The sequence below is a fragment of the Mesoplodon bidens genome (genome assembly GCF_964165515.1).
Source record: "Mesoplodon bidens genome assembly, chromosome: 10".
Lineage (NCBI taxonomy): Eukaryota > Metazoa > Chordata > Mammalia > Artiodactyla > Ziphiidae > Mesoplodon > Mesoplodon bidens.
In genome coordinates, this window is record NC_138172.1 from 73,436,714 (window position 1) to 73,455,675 (window position 18,962).

The 18,962-nt window shown below is 46.7% G+C and overlaps 1 protein-coding gene across 2 annotated transcripts; it reads right to left on the reverse strand.

Moving 5' to 3' along the window:
- Positions 1–9,445: 9,445 nt before the first annotated feature.
- MED20 (mediator complex subunit 20) lies at positions 9,446–18,789 on the reverse strand. 2 transcript variants are annotated; one of them, XM_081245132.1, is made up of 4 exons: positions 18,674–18,789; positions 15,243–15,397; positions 11,467–11,672; positions 9,446–9,697 (listed from the first exon to the last, which is right to left on the reverse strand). In XM_081245132.1, exons 1-4 carry the CDS (start codon positions 18,685–18,687, stop codon positions 9,482–9,484), a joined length of 591 nt encoding a protein of 196 aa, XP_081101258.1. In that variant the 5' UTR covers positions 18,688–18,789; the 3' UTR covers positions 9,446–9,481. The 2 variants fall into 2 exon arrangements, with proteins under 2 accessions (XP_081101258.1, XP_081101257.1); XM_081245131.1 differs by having other exon boundaries at positions 11,419–11,672.
- Between the last annotated feature and the right edge of the window lie 173 nt (positions 18,790–18,962).

Here is an 18,962-nt window from a genome sequence, read left to right on the forward strand (position 1 = left end):
GCTCGCCGGCGCCGCGGTCCCGCCCCCTGCCGCCGCTCCTCCCGCCCGTGAGGCGCGCGCCGCCTTTGTCGCCCCTCACCCGGTGTGTGAGGTTTTGCTTCTTTAAAGGGGAGGGTCAGTGTGCCGGAGACTCCTGTCCCCGCCTCCGAGTCTCAGAATGGGCTCCCTGGCCGTCGCGCCCTCCCCGGTCCTCGTCCCCCCACCCCCTGGAGCTATCCCCTTTGCTGCCTCCCCACCTCCTCCGCCCCCTCCCCTGACCCCCCTCTATTTACCGCCATCATCAGCACGCGCGAGCTGTCACCAGGGCGCGGGACAACCGAACACGGCCCCGCCCCCTACCCACCCATTGGCCCGCCCGCCGGAGCCCCGCCCCCGGGCCCCGCATTGCGCCAACGGCGCAGCGCTGGGCCCTGACCCGACACAGACATCCCCTCCGAGGGTTCGCGCCGCGGCTGCCAAGTTTAGGGTTAGCTACCGACGCGCGGCCGATTTGAGCCTGCCGTAAGGGGCGGCGGCGTAGAGGGGCGTTGTGAATCGCGGGTCGAAGTTTGGTTGAAGCACAGGAGGGTAAGTGAGGTTTCCAGACAAAGAGACTCTTAAAGGTACAGAGTCTTACGCCTGTCCCTCCTCCTTAAAGGGCCAGAGACTCACCCGAGCCCATCTCCGCCCCCTTCTCCCCAGCCCATTAGCCCGCGGAACTGTAAAGGAATTTTACGATAGCTCCCCGCACTCCTTTTAGATGGAGCGTCTTTGACATCGCTTCCCAATGCCAAGGGGAAAAGCCTTTCTCATTACCTCGTCTAGGTTTTTGTTTTGTTCCGTTAAAAGACTATTATTTTTCAGTGTCCGAAAGATGCAGCTTCCGAACAGTGGGGTTTCCTGAGGCAGCTTTTGCAAAAGTTACTATTGGCTCCCAGGCGAGTGAGCACGTGTCTGACTTTTGCCACTGATGACCCAAGTCGGAATTCAGCTGTTTTATGGAAATCCCCCTAAGAGTTTCGCTGCTGTAAACTGAAGTTCGGCAGATCGTGGGGATGGAGACCCCAGGGAAATAGAACAGCGGTTATTTCTACAAATCTTCTCAGTCTAAGAAAAGGTTTCCTTCCCGAGCAGCCTCTTGGCTGCATTGCCCTGACACAGCTTGGGATGGGGGGGTTTCCTCCAAATAAGACCAACAGTTACATCATCCAACGCAGGGCTAATAAAACAGGTAAAGGCTTACGTTTAAGTACAAGGGCAAGGAAAAGAAATAAACACATGTGTTAACACCTACACTGGCTCAAAGCTACACACCTGTAAATATGAAATATAGAAGCAACAAAAGCCAAAGAACAACAAATAAAATAAGAAGGGGGAAAGAGCATATGCATGTGTAAGCAAGAATCTACAATGCCCGGAGCCAAATCTGTGAAAACATTTCCAAAGGTAGCTAACTTAGGCTTTTAAGACTTTTGATGAAAGGAGAAGACCTAGTGGTTGACTGATTTGGTGAGGATTTGCCATGTGGTTCAAGAGCTCAGAGTTAGACCCAAAATTTAGCATTCCCTTTGCTGTCTAACACCTTTAACATAATTTTCTTTAAGGAACTCTTATCTTACATTATAACTCATCTATTTTCTCCTCTTACTCCCCAGCCCCTCGAGAAAATTCTTGGAGAATAAAGATTGGATCTTATCCAATGTTATTTCCCTAACAAAGTACGTGACACCATTATAGGTGCTTTTCTGAGTGAAGTATTTTGGAGCCACTTAAGCCTTCTGAAGGAAGGAGTGATCTCAAAATAGCAATGGGGGCGATGATTCTCAGTGCTGTGAGTATGTATTAGACCAGTGGTTCTCAAAAGTGTGGCCTGCGGAGCCCTGGTAGCTACAGACTTTTTTCAGGAGGGTCCCTGAAATCAAAACTATTTTCATAGTAATAAGACATTACTTGCCTTTGTTACTGTGATGACATTTGCACTAATGATACAAAAGTCACAATGGGTAAAATTGCTGCTGCCTTAACACAAATCAAGCCAATGGCACTAAATTGTACTAGCAGTCAAGGTATTCTTCACTGCCACCCATTCACAGGAAAAAAATAGTATCTGTGTCACTTTAAGGAAGTCCTTGATGAAGCACTAAAATAAAAACTATTTGTTTTCTGTAAGAACAAATTTTTTCAATAATACTCCTCTATGTGATTAAGTGGATGTAGGCATAAAGCACTTTTGTTCCTTACAATGTATTTCTTGAGGAAAAGAACTTGTGCAATTTCTCTGAATTTTGAGCTGAAGTAGCAATTCATGCAATACCATTTTTACTTGGAAGAACAGCTAACAGATAAACTATAGTCATTCAGCCTTGGGTATCTGAAAGATATTTTCTCAAATATAAACAAATTGAGCCTGACAGCATTGATCAAACTCAAGCTCTCAGGCAAAACTTAGAATTTTTGAAAACATATCTGCCACTGTGGGCTTAATAGCGTCCCAAGACTTTTCTGATGAGATTGGTGGTGATATTAACAAATATGATTTTTTGATGTTGCAAAATGAAATGTGTCAACATTTAAAAGATCTGCAGTATTTCCCAGATGACCAATGCATGATGCTACAAAATTGTGTATGGGTAAAAGATCCCTTCAAAGTGCAAAATAAACCAATGAATGTTAATATAATAGAGTACAAAAAGTTCACTGATAGAATTTGAGATTCCACATTGCAACTAACCTTTAGTGGAGCTGTGATGTAATATCAAAAAACATACACAATTATCGGAAGACGGTATCACTATACTTCTCCCTTTTTCCAACTACACATCTGTGTGAGGTTGGATTTTCTTCATATTCTTCAACCAAACAACAAATTTCAACACACTGACTGCAGAAGCAGCTATTAGAATCCACTGTCTTCTATTATGTCAGACATTCAAGAGATTTGCAAAAATATAAAACAATGCCACTCTTCTAAATTTTTTCTTTGAATAAAAAGTTATTTTTCATTAAAATATTTTCCTTATGTTAACATGTGATGTGTTTACTGTTACGTTTAAGTGAACTAATACTTTCATTTTTCATTATAAATAAGTTTTAATAAGGTAAGTACCAATAGATATAACCTACATAAACAAAAGCTCTTTAGGGTACTCAGTAATTTTTAAGAGCATCAAGGAATCCTGATACCAAAAAGTTTGAGAATTGTGTATCAGATGGAAGCAGAAAGAATAAGAAGGCTATTTTAGATAATTCAAATATGAAAAGGCTGTGCAAGATAGCTAACAAAAAGGTTTTATTGTAGCTTCAGAGTTAAAAGCTTAGGTGGTTCATCAATGAGGAATGGAAAATAGAATCAGGAACACTGAACTTTCTATAGACACAACTTTCTTCAGTCACCATATACACAATATACATGGCACCCAAAAAGCAGTTCAGAAGCAGGCACAACTAAGGCTTGGGGGTTGAGGGGAAACAGGGATGGATGTGTTACACAAAGAAAATATAGTCATTTCTACCCCACTTTTTTTTTTTTTTTTAAAGCTCAGCTTCTTTTCCTTTAGGTTGTAGGAGAACAAGTAAAATCCCAACACTATGAGTAAATATTAAAAACATATTTCCATGCTCTAGAAATGGTCCCTACAACTGTGCTCACTGGTCTCACTGATTACAAAAATACACCTGTATGATAGATACTTTCTCTGGACTCTCTCTCCACATTGCTTCTTCTCTATTACAACTATTTCCTTTGCACTGGAGGAGAATTTTAACCTGCTACCAAGCAGTAATAACCCTATAGCTTCCCATCTCAAACATCCTAACTATACACAATACCTTTAGCACCATTAAAAGGTGCAAGAGCACAGACAGCATCACCTTGTCTCCAAAGCACTCTTTACATCTGTTCTCCCTTGAGCCTCTCAACAAGCCTATGAAATACGGAAAGAGGGCATCATTACTCCCACTACACAGATGAGATCCAGAAAGGCCAACGTGATTGAAGTTACCTGGCAAGTTAGGGACAGTACTATGGCTAGCACCCAGACATCTGTCTCGTAAAGCAGTGTTCTCTTCCATTTAGCAGGCTGCCTCGGAACACCTGTCACCTCCACATTCCTAGCCTTGCCTTTCCCACACAACAGATGTCCAATATTGACTTCTGCCTTTGGGACAATCTAGGATGTACAAATGTGGTCCCTAAATTCTCTTTTAAAGCCTCCAAAGAGGGCTTCCCTGGTGGCACAGTGGTTGAGAGTCCGCCTGCCGATGCAGGGGACACAGGTTTGTGTCCCGGTCCGGGAGGATCCCACATGCCGTGGAGCGGCTGGGCCCATGAGCCATGGCCGCTTAGCCTGCACGTCCGGAGCCTGTGCTCCGCAAGGGGAGAGGCCACAACAGTGAGAGGCCCGCGTACCGAGGGAAAAAAAAAAAAAAAAAGTATAAAGCCTCCAAAGAAAACTCAGTAGAATTCAGATTAACCTTAAAAACAGGTCTATGCCATCTGATGGGGCAGGGATATGTTGGGGAATAAAACAGAGACTCCAAGAGAATTAGGAATCTTTGCCCTGAGAGTTCCAAGAATCTTTTTTTTTAACTTACTAATTTCATCACAGAGGCAAGGAACTATTTCTCTGCCTCATCAATCACACCATCCTGAAAAATGAAAATACGCTCATTAAGCAAAATGCCATTACAGCAGGATAATTTTCAGATCCCATGGAGTATGACATAATGGAAGAGTAACTCCTGGGGCCACAAAGAGCACTATAAAGATTGCTTCATACATATTTGCTCCTATTCATTTCTGAGAGGTTGTGTGTATGTATATGTAGTGACAAGATGAGAAGCAGGAACCTATAGGAAAGAAAAGAGCAGGAACACAGTCCAGCTTCCCAGAAACTGACTGAAAGGCCTGAAGACCTATAAAATGAAGGAGGGAAATCCCTAGATGGGACCCGAGGTGAGGGTTCAAAAGTCAGTGGAAGGTCTCGCTTGCAGTAAGTCAGCCGGATGTATGTCACACCTGCTTTATCTTTGTCTTCCTGCTCTTTCCCTTCACGATGTACTCCCTTTAGAGGTTCTTTTTTTTGGACCACGGATCTTTGAAATACTCTAATGAACCCTATAAATCCTACTCCCAGAAAACTGCATGTATACACAAAGCCGTGTCCACTTTCAAGGCATCTTAGGTCCCCTGAGGCTCCCCTCAGGGGTTGAGAACCCACAGTGCATTTAAGAGTCACAGCTTGGGCTTCCCTGGTGGCGCAGTGGTTGGGAATCCGCGTGCCAATTCAGGGGACGCGGGTTCGGGCCCTGGTCCGGGAAGATCCCACATGCCATGAGCAACTAAGCCCGTGCGCCACAACTACTGAAACCTGTGTGCCTAGGGCCCGTGCTCCGCGAGAAGAGAAGCCACTGCCATGAGAAGCCCGCGCATCACAACAAAGAGTAGCCCCCGCTCACAGCAACTAGAGAAAGCCTGTGTGCAGCAACAAAGACACAATGCAGCCAAAAATAAATAAATTAAATAAATAAATTAAAAAAAAAAAAAAAGAGTCACGGCTTGCTCATACTATAGCCCCAACTAATGGTCTACTCCCTCATTAAGTACACACGGTCTCCACAACCTGCAAGGGAAAGGACAGGTATGCTTTGCTTTGCTTTTTGTCTCAGAGGTAATGACAAAAATGAAATACACAGGGAACAGATTTCCCTAGATGAGGCCAAGTTAATGCTGCATGATCTCTGGGAGATCATGTAAAGATGTGAATACTGAATGATGGTCAAACTGTGTGACCTCAAGGGTCCCTTCTAACCCAAGAGACTGATTTTGGAATGCTCTACACAATGGCAGAGTTCTCACCTTGGGGGAAAATCCCCCCCACAAGTGACTGTTTGAAGGCCAAAGACACCAACCCCCCAGGAGAGGACCAAACTTGTAACCTAGCCGGTCTCAGCCATTCCGCACAGCAACTGTGACCAGGGACTGCAGCCCAAGGCTCCCAGACAGCAGCAGATATGGACAGGGAGGCTGTGGCGAGGGAAAGGCCACACATCAGTCCTGCCTGGCTCTAAATCCACTGTGAATGTCCTCAAAATGTTCAGCCTAGAGCCCTTCCCATATTTTAAGTCTCAACTTTTGACAGCTGGAGGACACGCTTCTGCTCCCCTCACCCTCCCTCCAGGATTTGGAGAGAAAAGTTTTCACTCATCCTGAAGCCTGAGGAATGAACACTGGACACAGTGGGTTGGGGCAGACTGGTGGTGGGGAGGAGTGGCCAGTCCCTAGGTATTCCCTCAGTGGAGCAGTGACACCAATACACAGTGGGGGACATGTGACGACTTGGTACTCAAGACCTGAGGAAAGCAAGCGGGACGCAGCATGGTAACAGGTACAGAGAATCAGAACAGCACAGGAGGAAAGAGCAGGAACTATCAATGGATACACGAAGTGGACGAAACGTAGTGTTTCCCCAAATTCTAGCATCCTCCTTCCTCCTCCAGATTTTGCCTTTTGCAGGTATCACCTGCACCATAACTTAACAGTTCCCTTTAAGTGGACTCTTCTTAAAAAACTTATTTACCCTCATCCTAAGACATAAAGTGCCAGTTGTACTTTTCTCTAATGTACATTAGAATAAGGCATAAGTACTAAAATAAAAATGTATTCCACATTCCACCTAAAATCACCTGGCACCACACAGAGGTCCAGGTGCCACCCTCTGTCACATGCTGGGAGCCATGAGTCCTGAGTCTGAAGTCTGGTCCTGACTCCAGCCTCACCTCTCAGCATGACCCCGCCGGGAGCCACCACCTCCCCATCTTACAGTGAAGGAGAACCAGGTAAACTCTAAAGCTGCCCTGCAGGGTTCTGACAGTCAAGGTTGGCAGATTTCCATGTGACTCTGACAAAGGTACCCACCAAGATGACATGTTAGCAGAATCCCAGAAATGTCCTGGTTTCTGCTCTTTCGGGGTAGCTACAGACAGGGAGAGGGGTAAGGCATCTGGAACAAAGGAAGGAGTGACAGGAAGACAGTCTAGTGTAAAAGGAGGAGTGTCAGATTTGAACCCAAAATACAGCATCTCCATTTACTATCTAAGTTTTTTTCATTTTTAAAATGAGGATAACCATGCCTCTTTTACCTTTATATAAATGCTCCTCAACTTTCATTCAACCTTAACTTTCAAAAACTATACACCGACAATCCTAAACTACCCTTGAAAGCCCCATTCAGACTTACATACAAAAGCTGGATGACCTTTGGGCCCTTCCCACTAGGTACCAGTTCAGTTCTGGCAACTTTGCTAGTGGAGTTGAATTTGTTAAATTAAAAAATGTATTGCGTTACCCGCCTCTTTTAGTAATGAGCTTTCTTTAACTGACGCAAAGGACAAAGATGGACAAAAGGTGGCAATTCTTAAAGCTTGATCTGGTGTTTACTGAACTTAAATCTTGGTCAAATGTGTGTTCAAAATAAGGGAAAAGAACAAAAGTGAAGTATGCTGGAAATTTATGAGTCAAGATTATGTCTAAAAGGCATAGATAGTTAGGGAGTTTATACTACTTTTTTAGTTTTTAAGGAACCCCTCCTTATAATGCATAAGTCTGGAGTTCTATTTACCACACTCAATTTCTATATATTTTCGGGAACACATTATGTTCAAGATGCTACCTCATCTAATAGAAAATTTGAGGCAGCCTACAGAAAAATACAAATAGATAAATCTCGACAAAAGCAAACATAAATCAGAAGGCCAAAAACATTAAAAAAATCTCTGCATTTTATTATGTGTAAATAATATCTAAAACATACCTCTATTTAAAAAAGTAAAAACAAAGCAAAGACACAAACAAGAAGCCAGGGGGAGGTGAGAACAAGAAACACAAATGACAGGTCCTACAGGTAGGAAGTTGAATTGAGCTTCCGGCCAGCCAAAGCTAGAAGGGAAACATGACCACTGCATGATTCTTGTTACAGAGGCTTTAGATCTGAGCACTTAGATCTGAAAACAATTTCTCTCTAGGTGCCTTCAATGAGGGACAGTATCCTTGGGGACAATACTGCGGTTTGTACATTAATACATTTCCTAAGACCATCTCTGTATATCTCAATGCTAGCTGGACTGAACATTTCTGCAGCAGGAGTGGGGTAGGCAGACAAGGTAGGTCAAATGAGCAGCTTGGAGGCTCAAATGAGATGAGAAGAAAGAGCTCAGGAAAGCACGAAGCACAGTGTGAGTACGAGGTCAACTGTCTAACCCTAAGCTCTGGGCACATGAGAACTGGAGAGGTCTTGATGCTGAGACTTAGGCAAGGGGTGTGGAAGTGACTTCCCGTGCGACTAATCCAGCTATAGTGGCTCTGGCATCAGCCCTATCACAATCCAACTCATAAACGAATGGCTTGTTTACAGGGGTACTCTCTGCAAAGTAACAGCCAAGAACATTCCTGGGCACATCCATTGAGCTCCGTGTAGCAGAGGCTACTAACTGGGTCCCCACATCCATTTTCTCCTTCATCTTTTAGTCACAGAACCCCCAGCGTTTTAATTGGGCACATGACCACCCAAATAAGAGGCTCTATGTCCCAGAGTTCCTTTCAGCAAGATGTAGCCAGAGTGATTGAAGCAACTCCAGGTCACGTCCTTTAAAAAAGAAACTGCTTTCTCTCTCTCTTTCCCCAGTGGAATGTGGACACGGAGCCGATGTCTACTTTGACTCACACAAGGACAACACCCTAGGGGTGTCTGAACAAGACAGAAGGAAACCAAGTTCCTGATGACCCTATGGAGTTCAATCTGCCCTGGACCATTTGATTACCCCTGTACTATTAGAAAAGAGAAAAATAAACTTCTAAGAGCCACTGTACTTTAGGTTCTCCTTGTTATAGCACCTTAGCCTGTGCCTTAATATAATTCACAACAGAATGGAAAGATGTCCAGAGGAAGACTTCAAAGGACTCAGGCAACACCCTAGAAAAGTGACTCACAATTCACTTCAGCAAACAGGTCAGAAAATGATAACCATCAAATAAGCTGTGCCTCCTACTCCTTTTCCAGGAGGGGCCCAGCCACGTGCTTCGAGCAGAGGGAGAGGCCTTTATTACAGCCCAACCCAAACACAACCCGCAGCCTGTCTACTGTGGGCCTGGACCAAATCCCCAGTAGTTAGCAATATAGACTGCCTTCCCCACCCTCACTAGGCAGGGACACCCCTATCCTATGTTTTCCCCTAAAGCAGGAAAGCTCCAAACTTCTCCACTCTTCATAATTACTGTTCTTGAGGACAGGCCAAGTGCAGCTGAAACACCTGTCGGGGCTCTGTGTGTGAGGGTCAGGGGAGGGGAGTCCAGAGCCCCAGAACAAAAGCCACAGCTGGGAACTAGAGAGGGAGGAAAAACTTCCCATCTGCCCTGGGTTTCTGGGGTCCAGAGGCCTAAGGGTGCAGCACCTGCTCTTCCTGTGGAGTCCCCCTGGCGACAGCTCAGCCAGGCAGTTGCCAGTCACTAACGAATTCCCGCCACCGGCACCTGCTGCTGCTTGCGGATCTTGTTGAAGAGTTCCATGTACTGGACCATGGTGTCTGCTGGGCTGTAGACAGCGTCGTGCCTGTTCCCAAACACAGTGGGAGCCCCTGGGGTGTGGCTGCCTAGAAAGCTCTGCAGGAACTCGAGCAGCAGGCTCCAGCAGTCGCTAGCTACCACACAGGGGCCATACTCCACCTGGGGACCAGAAGAACAGAGATGGAGGGTAAGCGAGGGCCAGGACAGGTCGTCTGCTTCTCGTGCGCCTCTTGCCCCCTGTGCCCCTCTCCCCCAAGCCTGAGGCAAAGACACACACCTTCCAGCACAGTGCTGCCCCACAGGAAATATCCAACCCAAACACCAGGGATTCGAAACACCCAGCATAATTCCCTTTAGGCTCAGACAGTCTCATCTTGGGGTTATCAACCCACAGTCCTATGCACAAGACCCAGAAGCAGATTTAGGACCCTTTGAATTATCTCAGAACTATATAGTCCCAGCTATGCTGGATGCAGATTCATGGAGAGCTCAGGAAAATTCTGAGAGAGAAAATGAAGAGCAGGACACAGAGTGAGTGTGTGTGAGTGTGTGTGTGTTGGGGGGATCAGTAGAGGGTAAAGTAGACACGTGCAGTCGTAAGTCACTTCAAGACCAAACATTACTCCCTAAGTAGATAAAACCTGGGCTCTGACCCTAAGAAATAACTTCCCAACCCATGTGACAGGGGCCAAAGGACACATATCCTAGGCTTTCTCATTTTCCTCTCCTGAGTTTTCACTGGAGAGATGGCCGGGGAAATTACCGGTAGCCATAAGGAGAAACAAGTAAAGAAACAGCCAGGCTGTGTTTGTACTCAAAAGTTGGAAACGTGAAGGGTAAACAGACTGGGTTTCCAGTGGGTCTCGGCAAATGCAAGGTGTATCACAAATGAAAAGGGTCAGGAAATCTTGGCTCTAGAGGTCCCTGGAGTGTCATAGCAGTAATGACCACTAACGCCCTTTTCTTCACTTGGGGTGCTTCTTAGGGCTGATCTATCCCCGGTTTCTATATTTTAAGTCCCTCCTTAAATGCTACTCCTGCAGGAGGCATCACAATCCCCAAAGTCAGCAGTGCTCTCTTTGGCCTGAACTCCCAGAGCAGTCTGTACCTCTTTTATGGCATTTCTTATAGACTCACTTCAAAAACAGTTTGTGTGTTTGGGCCTTGCTCTCTTACTAAATCGTCAATTTTCAAAAGGCAGGCCCTGTAGCTTCCTTATTATTTTTGGGGGGACCGTGGGAGATTGCAGACTCTCACTGGTCCCAAAGCCAGCTACTGACACACTCCGTCTTTGTCATTTTCAGCGTATGCGTCAAAGATGAAGTCATCACACACACCAGGAGAGTAAACAGCATGTCAAAGGGAAAGGCACATCTTTGCTTCACGACTTTCGTGGCCGTGGCGGCTTGTGGGATCTTAGTTCCCTGACCAGGGATTGAACCCAGGCCCCAGCAGTAAAAGCACCGAGTCCTAACCACTCGACCACCAGGGAATTCCCATGCTGCACAACTTTTCCACCTCCCAAAAGTTAACTGCACTGAAAGTTGCCCTGGTCTGCTCCAGTCCTTGTGATGGGTGACTGGTCCCTCCACAGCCGAATTCACCTGCTCCCACTGCCCCCTCTGACCACCCCTCCCCTTCTCCAGCAAGTCAGCCTTCCTAAGCTCTCTTCCTGCTGTGAACCCAGCTTCCCGTTCCTATCTTGGGCTAGAGAGTCCCTAAGTGATTAAAGAAAGGGCAAAAGACGCAGGGAGAGGAAGCACAGTGGCTCTGTGGACAGGAATCAGGTAGGTAGAAACATCTGTTTGCATTCAGGGGCCGTGGAAATCTGCAGAGCCAGCCCCTTCAGCACGTATGCTCTTATTTCACCGAGGTCTTACCTCCACGGAGATGCCTCGGGCACTGGGCCCCATTGTAACGGTGCCCACCTTCACTAGGAAGTCACAGTACTGGTAGCGGGTGCCCCGGGTCTCAATCTTGCTGGCCTTGGCACTCTGGAAAAAGCCCTTGAGCTTCACCATGAGCACATCAAAGTTGGTGTCGGCAACAAGGCAAGGGCCATTCTCAAAGAGGGCGAAGCAGCTCAAAGGGTACTCGGAATTGTGCATCACATACATCAGCTTCCCGGCCTGACCTGCAAGGGACGGAGATGCTACTCAGCATCAAGACCTTCGTCAGCAAACCACGGAGTAGAGTCCAACGTGCTGAACGAAGCCAGGTGGCAATCCAGCATCACCTCAACGGTCCTGGAGGGCGGTGGAGGGAAGCCCCTCGCCAACAGCCTTTTTCAGAGAGGAAGGGAGAGGAAAAGGTGGCATGTGGTATAACCCACCAGCTCTACAGAAAAAGGTGAGGGGCACATGGGGAACTTCGACAGTGGATAATGGTTTAATTCTTAAGTTGAGTGATGGGCTCACAGATGGATGATTAAGGATGATGATTAATAACTCAGAGAGGATTTACATATGGTCTTTTGTATAGTCATGTATCACGTATTAAGGAAAATAAAAGTAACAGCATTTGAGCACACCAAACGAAGCAGTTGCTCTCTTTTCTGTCCATCCCTACTTTCCTTGGCCTCCTCCCTCTTTGAAACATAGGAAGTAGCCCCACAGAAGAGTGTCTGAGCGTGAGGCTGGAAAGGGAGGCCAGAGCCTTCTCTTCCAAGTTCATTTAAAAATAATTTTTTTTAAGATTTTAAAAAATATATTTATTTATTTGTATGTATGTACGTATGTATTTATTTATTTATTTAGGCTGTGCTGGGTCTTAGTTGAGGCACACGGGATCCAGGATGTGGACTTCTTAGTTGTGGCATGTGGGATCTAGTTCCCCAACCAGGGATCCAACCCACAGCCCCTGCAGTGGAAGGCAAAGTCTCAACCACTGGACTGCCAGGGAAGTCCCCATGCCCAAGTTCAGACTTCATCCTGAAGGCAACGGGGAGCCTTTGGAGAATTTTAAGACATCTAGCCAACTTGGGAAGCAAGCAGCACAACTACAGCACAAAGAACTCAGGATCTAGAATCACAAGATCCAGTTTCAAATCCCAGCTCACCCATTCCAGTTTCTGAGAAATGAGTTGTCTCACTGATTACTATAGGTTTCCTGCAAGAAGGAAGGAAAGCTGTATAGATTTTTAGTTAAGTAGAAAAATTTTTAGTTAAGTAGAAAAAAGCAAGGTTTGTTCACTACAAGAGTTAATGGACAGACTGCCATAACCCCAAATATTTATTAAGTACTTAAACTATCTCCAACACTGTGCCAAGGTTTAAGAGGCACACAAGCAGAGGGCTTGGCCCCTGGCCTCAAGAAGCTGACAATCTCACTAAAGATAGGTGGAAAGCTCTTTAGAAGACAATAAAACAAAAGTGCTTGCCTGGGAGAGACCAGAAGTCTTGGGAAGGAGGGAAAGACTTCAGGGAAGGAAGTGATCAAAGTGGGCAAGAGTCAGCAGGAAAAACTTTCACGGCAAAAACAGGTTATGAAGAGAGGGTGGGATTCAGGCACGGATGAGAGCACAGCGATGGGAAAGAGTGAGGAGACAGGTGGGGGGCGCTGTGACCTCTACACAGGCCTCCACTGTGCTGCCACTTTCTGAACACACCAGGCTCCACACCAACCTCCCCCCACGCCCTCCCCACTGCCTGCGGCAAATTCACACCTTTCATCTGAGAAATCCAGTTCAAAACATTTCAACCCTCCAGTAAAAAGACATCCAAAGCCAATCTGGCATTCTGTTCCTGTGCAGACTCACTGTGATTACATGCTTAATTCATACTACGGGAGTCTGCAGGTGTTCTTACGGTCTCGAAAACAGTCGAAAGGCAACTCAAGATTTGGGTCCCAGATCAGCAGCACCAACCACCACTTGGGAACCTGTTAGAAATGCAAATTCTCCTCCCCACCCACTACCTACTGGGTCAGAAACTTGTGAGGGGTTGGGGGGGGGGTCGATCTGAGGGATAACAAGTGCGCCTTCCCACCCTCCAGGTGATGCTAACGTTAGTCAGTGTGAGAACTTCTGACCTAAAGGCACAGAGCCAGTAAAGCAGCAGAACCGGAACTCCAAGCCAGGCCTTCTGAGCTCCTTCCATTCTACCCCACTGCCTGCTGAGAATGTGCTGTTTCTCCACCTAGACTGTAGTTCCTTGAAAGTAAAGGTCTGATCAGGAAAACAGAGCCCAGGCCAAAGAGCTTCTCAGAAGTAGGATGCTATCTTATGTCTATATACAAGTGTTTTGTTTTCCAAATGCTTTCATAACCGTTCTCTCTTTTGATTCTTTCTGTTCTTCCTATTGCAGTCAAAACAAACGTTAACACTGCAATTTTACTGATGATGAAAATCAGTTCAGTTCTTAGCTACCATTTACTAGACATTTATTCCATGACAACCTTTGTTCTAAGTGCTTTGCATGTATTAACTTATTTAATTAGCACAACAACACTAGGAGGTAAATACTGGGATTATCTTCATTTTGCAGGTAAGAGAACTGTATTGGGAAGGGTGCAAAAAACATAGCCCGCACCAGGCAGTTTCATTAGAGGGGATTTAATACAGGGAATGAAGTACAGGGGTTGGAATAACTGAAAAATCGAATGGAATGGTGAAGCCACCCAAAGATTAGCAACACAGGGAGCCACTACCATCCCTAAGGCTGGAAGAAAAAAGAGAAGATGTGCTGTTACGAGAGCCAGGAACAAGGGCTGCTGAACAGGAGCTAGAACCAAGGAAGAAACAACAGCCAGAGACACAGCCCAAGGCAGAGGGAGAGGGAGAGAGAGACTGTGGACTCTCTTTCTTCCATCCTCGAATCTTCCCCGGTGCCTCTCACTGGCCAAAGATAACTTATAGGGGGCCTTGCAAATGTAGTTTGCAGGAGAAGTGCAGGGAATGGATCCCTGAGGAAACAGGCAAGTGACCAGCATAAGAACAGTCACAGGCTGCGGGAATGACCTAAAGTTGCAGCTAGTTGTGGCAGAGCCAGGACTCAGTTATCTGATTCCACGACCTAGGCTCTTAGGCACTGTGTTATGGAGCCATCCAAAATCAAGTTACTACAGAGCCAAGACTAAGAGAACCCAGGTTCCCTAATTCCTATCCAAAAATCCTCTTTACCTCCCTAACATCACCATCCACAGCCCATCTCACCTTGAAATGCATTTAAAACAAAAGCTGTTTCACTGATCAAGGTTATGCTAAGGAGGTAGCCAAGGCCACTGGCTAGGTGTGGGAAACAGGAAGCCTTTCTACAAAAGTTCCCAAAACTCTAAAGCTCAAAGAGAATCAAATGCAAAACCTTCTGAGCCTCAAAGGAGTCTTTCTCAATTTTAAGGGTGCATGAAGACCATCTGTGGAGCTTATTATAATGTAGATTATGACTGATTACCAGTCAGTGGGTAAGCGGGGCGGGGGGGGGGGGCAGGAACCTGCACCTTTAACAAGTAACCCAGAGGATTTTGAGGCAATTAGTCGGTGACCAACACTCTGAGAAATACTGTCTTAAAAGTGCAAAGTGCAAAAAGACTACAACACAGGCCCAGTCTAAGAGATGAAGTCAAAAATTAATGAATTCAGAAACTCATCTGCCACATGTCCACGAATACCACCCTCAGCAGAAGAGCAGAAAGGTTTCAATGAACATGAATGTCTATAAACTCCACGCCAGGTTCCAGCCATCCCATAGACCCATCTCTCACTGACCTTGGCTGCCAAGGGTAGAGGCAGCCATGTGGTAGGTCTCACAGTCCACACAAAATGTTCCTTGCTTCTCTGCTCCAAGCATCTCCAATTTCCGGGTGAGGAGCTCCACGGTCTGCTGGACACTCTTGCCCTCGGCCACGGGCATCTGGGACACACTGGAAGGGAGATGACCAAAATCATGTGTACTCATTGAGTCACTCACTCACCCGCAGAATCACAGCTCATCAGGGCCAGTAGTTACCTTAGACACCATCAACCCGGACCTCCTCATTTTAAAGACAGGGAAACAGAGGCCCACAGTCCCTGAGAGCTTTGCTAAGAACCAGAGCAGGTCTCAGGACTCAGGTCTATGGCAAGAGCATTTCCCGAGTGTGGTATGTGTGCCAATGTTCAAGAGAAGATTTTAGGTGGCAGACAGACTGAGCATGCAGTAACACTGAATTATACGATGAGAAAGGGAGTTCCTCTGCGTTTCTTTCAGTTCTGACTACATCAAGGAGAAAGCCTCAACTTGGGGTTATTATGTTTTTACCAACTCTCTAACACTTTGCACGTGAGCTGTCCAGCACAGTAGCCATAAGCCACATGCGGCTATTTACACTTAAGTGAATAAAACAAATTAAAACTTCAACTCCTCAGCTGCACACTACCCACATTTCAAGGGTTCGACAGCCACACATGGCTGGGGGCTAGTGCACTGGGTAGTGCTGACACAGAACATTTCCATTGATGCAGAAAGTTCTAAGGATCCTGGGATCAAAGAGAAAGCAAGCCTCAAGTTTCTAATCTTTGGGAGTGAGAGGCAACAGTATGTACAAGAATTTAACCAAAACAACGAAACAAAAAGTTATTTCCAAGATTTCCTTCTATGGTGAGTGAAACTGGCTTCCCCTTTAGAGTGGTAGGAAACAATTGCCAAGCACCAACTATGTGCCAGGCAGTGTCCAAAGGCCTTTAGATAAATTAACTCTTTGAATCTTCACATCAACCGTATAAGATATAATATTATTATCTCTTCATTGCCAATGAGGAAACTGAAGTACAGAGGGGTTGAATAACTCACACAAGGTCACAAAGCTTGGTGTGGTGTGGCGTGACCAAATTTCAAAGCCAGGCGAGCTGGCTCCATATCCGTGCTCTTAACCAGTCTACCAGAATGCTTCCCCAGAAATACAATTGTCTGTTAAAATACTTTTAAGGAAAAGAAACAGAATCCAAAGAAGACATTAATAAATAATAGTTCAGGGGATTTCCCTGGTGGCACAGTGGTTAAGAATCCGCCTGTCAATGCAGGGGACACGGGTTCGAGCCCTAGTCCGGGCAGATCCCACATGCCGTGGAACAACTAAGCCCGTGCACCACAACTACTGAGCCTGCGCTCTAGAGCCTGCGAGCCACAATTACTGAGCTCGCGTGCCACAACTACTGAAGCCCGCGTGCCTACTGACGCCCACGTGTCTAGAGCCCGTGCTCTGCAACAAGAGAAGCCACCACAATGAGAAGCCCGCACAAAGCAATGAAGAGCAGCCCCTGCTCACGGCAACTAGCGAAAGCCCGCGTGCAGCAACGAAGACCCAACGCAGCCAAAAAATAAATAAAATTAACAAATAAATAATAGTTCAAGTGCTACATGACTAAATAAAAATAATAAATATAGCCATACGTGGCTGAATTTGGGGAGACACTGCATTGCTTTATGAACAATCATAATCAACTAAAGGAAGCTATAAAAAGAGTCCTACTGTTGCCAAAAAATTGTCACTACTCTCCATCAGAAAAAGCACTAACAAGCAATGATGATGCTGCTTATGTGCCTGATGTTGAAATAAAAGAGAACCCCTGGGACTTCCCTGGCAGTCCAATGGTTAAGAATCTGCACTTCCGGGCTTCCCTGGTGGCGCAGTGGTTGGGAGTCCGCCTGCCATTGCGGGGGCCGCGGGTTCGTGCCCCAGTCCGGGAAGATCCCACATGCCGCGGAGTGGCTGGGCCCGTGAGCCATGGCCGCTGAGCCTGCGCGTCCGGAGCCTGTGGTCCACAACGGGAGAGGCCACAACAGTGAGAGGCCCGCGTACCACAAAGAAAAAAAGAATCTGCACTTCCAATGCAGGGGGCGAGGGTTCGATCCCTGGTAGGGGAACTAAGATCCCACATGGCACAGCGGAGCGCCCCCCCCCCAAAAAAAAAAAGGGAGAGAATCCTAAGGTAATGCTACTGGGGTCACAAGTCCTAGAAGCCTGAAAAAGTTGAGAAGCATCCCAACCGACAGAGGGCCCTTTCTCTCTGTCTGCCTTCTGCACTGAAAGAACAGGGTTCCATGCCTCTGTGCAGCAAACTTTTTTTTTTTGGCTGCGCCCCGCAGCATACCAGATCTTAGTTCCGAGAACATTCCGCGAACAGGGAGGCGCGGAACTCTTAGTTTCCTGCACAGTGGAAGCATGGAGTGTTAACCACTGGACCGCCAGGGAAGTCTTCAGCAAACTTTTCATTCACGTTCCTCACATCCTTCTTACACTAAAGGACTTCGAAGGAAATTCATGATGTCAACTGCAGGAAGCAAATGTGCAGTCCCTGACAAACCTGCAAGACCTGGGCTACCAGAAGGACGAGTTCCCACAGGCTCTTATATGAGAAGCCTAGAGCCATTGACTTCAGATACCCTGGCCTCTAGCCCTCTCTGACCAGAAAGATGCTCAAGATATATATATTTTTTAAAGCCCTGAAATCTAGCATTTTGGAACTAATGCCTCCAAGAAAATTAGGCCCATATCTTTCCCTGCCACACTGACTTAAAACATGTTAGAGATAATAAGTCCATAGAAACTAAACCAACCATGTAATTAAACATAGTAAGAAACAGGTCCTGAAGAGGTGATGTGCCTGGAATCCCAATCTCTTAATTCCCAATAGCTTCTTTTTTCCTCTAGACCCAAGATCTTAAAATGGTCAAACTAGGACCAGACACAGGCTGGTGTAACCGCATTTAGTGGCTGTAGGGAGGGGCAGGCGAAAACCTTAAAAAGATACTGTCTGCCTGTTGCCTATCCCCCACCATCCAGCCCTGCCTGCAAATGGGTCCTAGTCCCGATATTCTACTTCCGACCCTAAAGTTCCACCCCGGGCAGTACTATGGCCTCACGGGCAGGAAAACGTACCAAGAAAAAGGGAAGGAGGTACATGACAATTGATGGGTTCTTAAGATAAAACCTTTTACCTGCCTCCTTCCAGGAGGAAGGGGCGCATCTCCGAGGGAAAAGTCCCGCAGATTCCGCAGCCCTCACGGTGGCCCCCTCACCCACACAACCCGAGGACATCTTGCTCAGCTCCCGGGGGGCGGCGGACCCTGGTCCCGATGCTCCTCCCGGGTACACTAGAGGCTCCGAGGGCCTTCAAGACCCCAAGCCCCGCCCCCACAAAATCCTTTGAAGTCCTACCAAGTCACTCCCATGGTGTCGGGCCAGGATGATGGAAGGATCAAACAACTGAAATGCAGTGCTCTCCAGCAGCCCACACGAGGTGAATCAGCCCAGCTAATGCAAGCTCCAGAGCAGGGAGACGCTCCGGAAATAACGTAAAAACAGAACGCCCAGTCGTCGAGCTCACGAGGAAAAGGGGCGTGTCTAGGCGCCCCAGTGACGTCACCGCCCCCCCACACCCCACTCCACCCCCCGGCTTCCCATTCGGGGAATTTCCGTTCGACTGGAAACCCTGGGCCTAGATCCA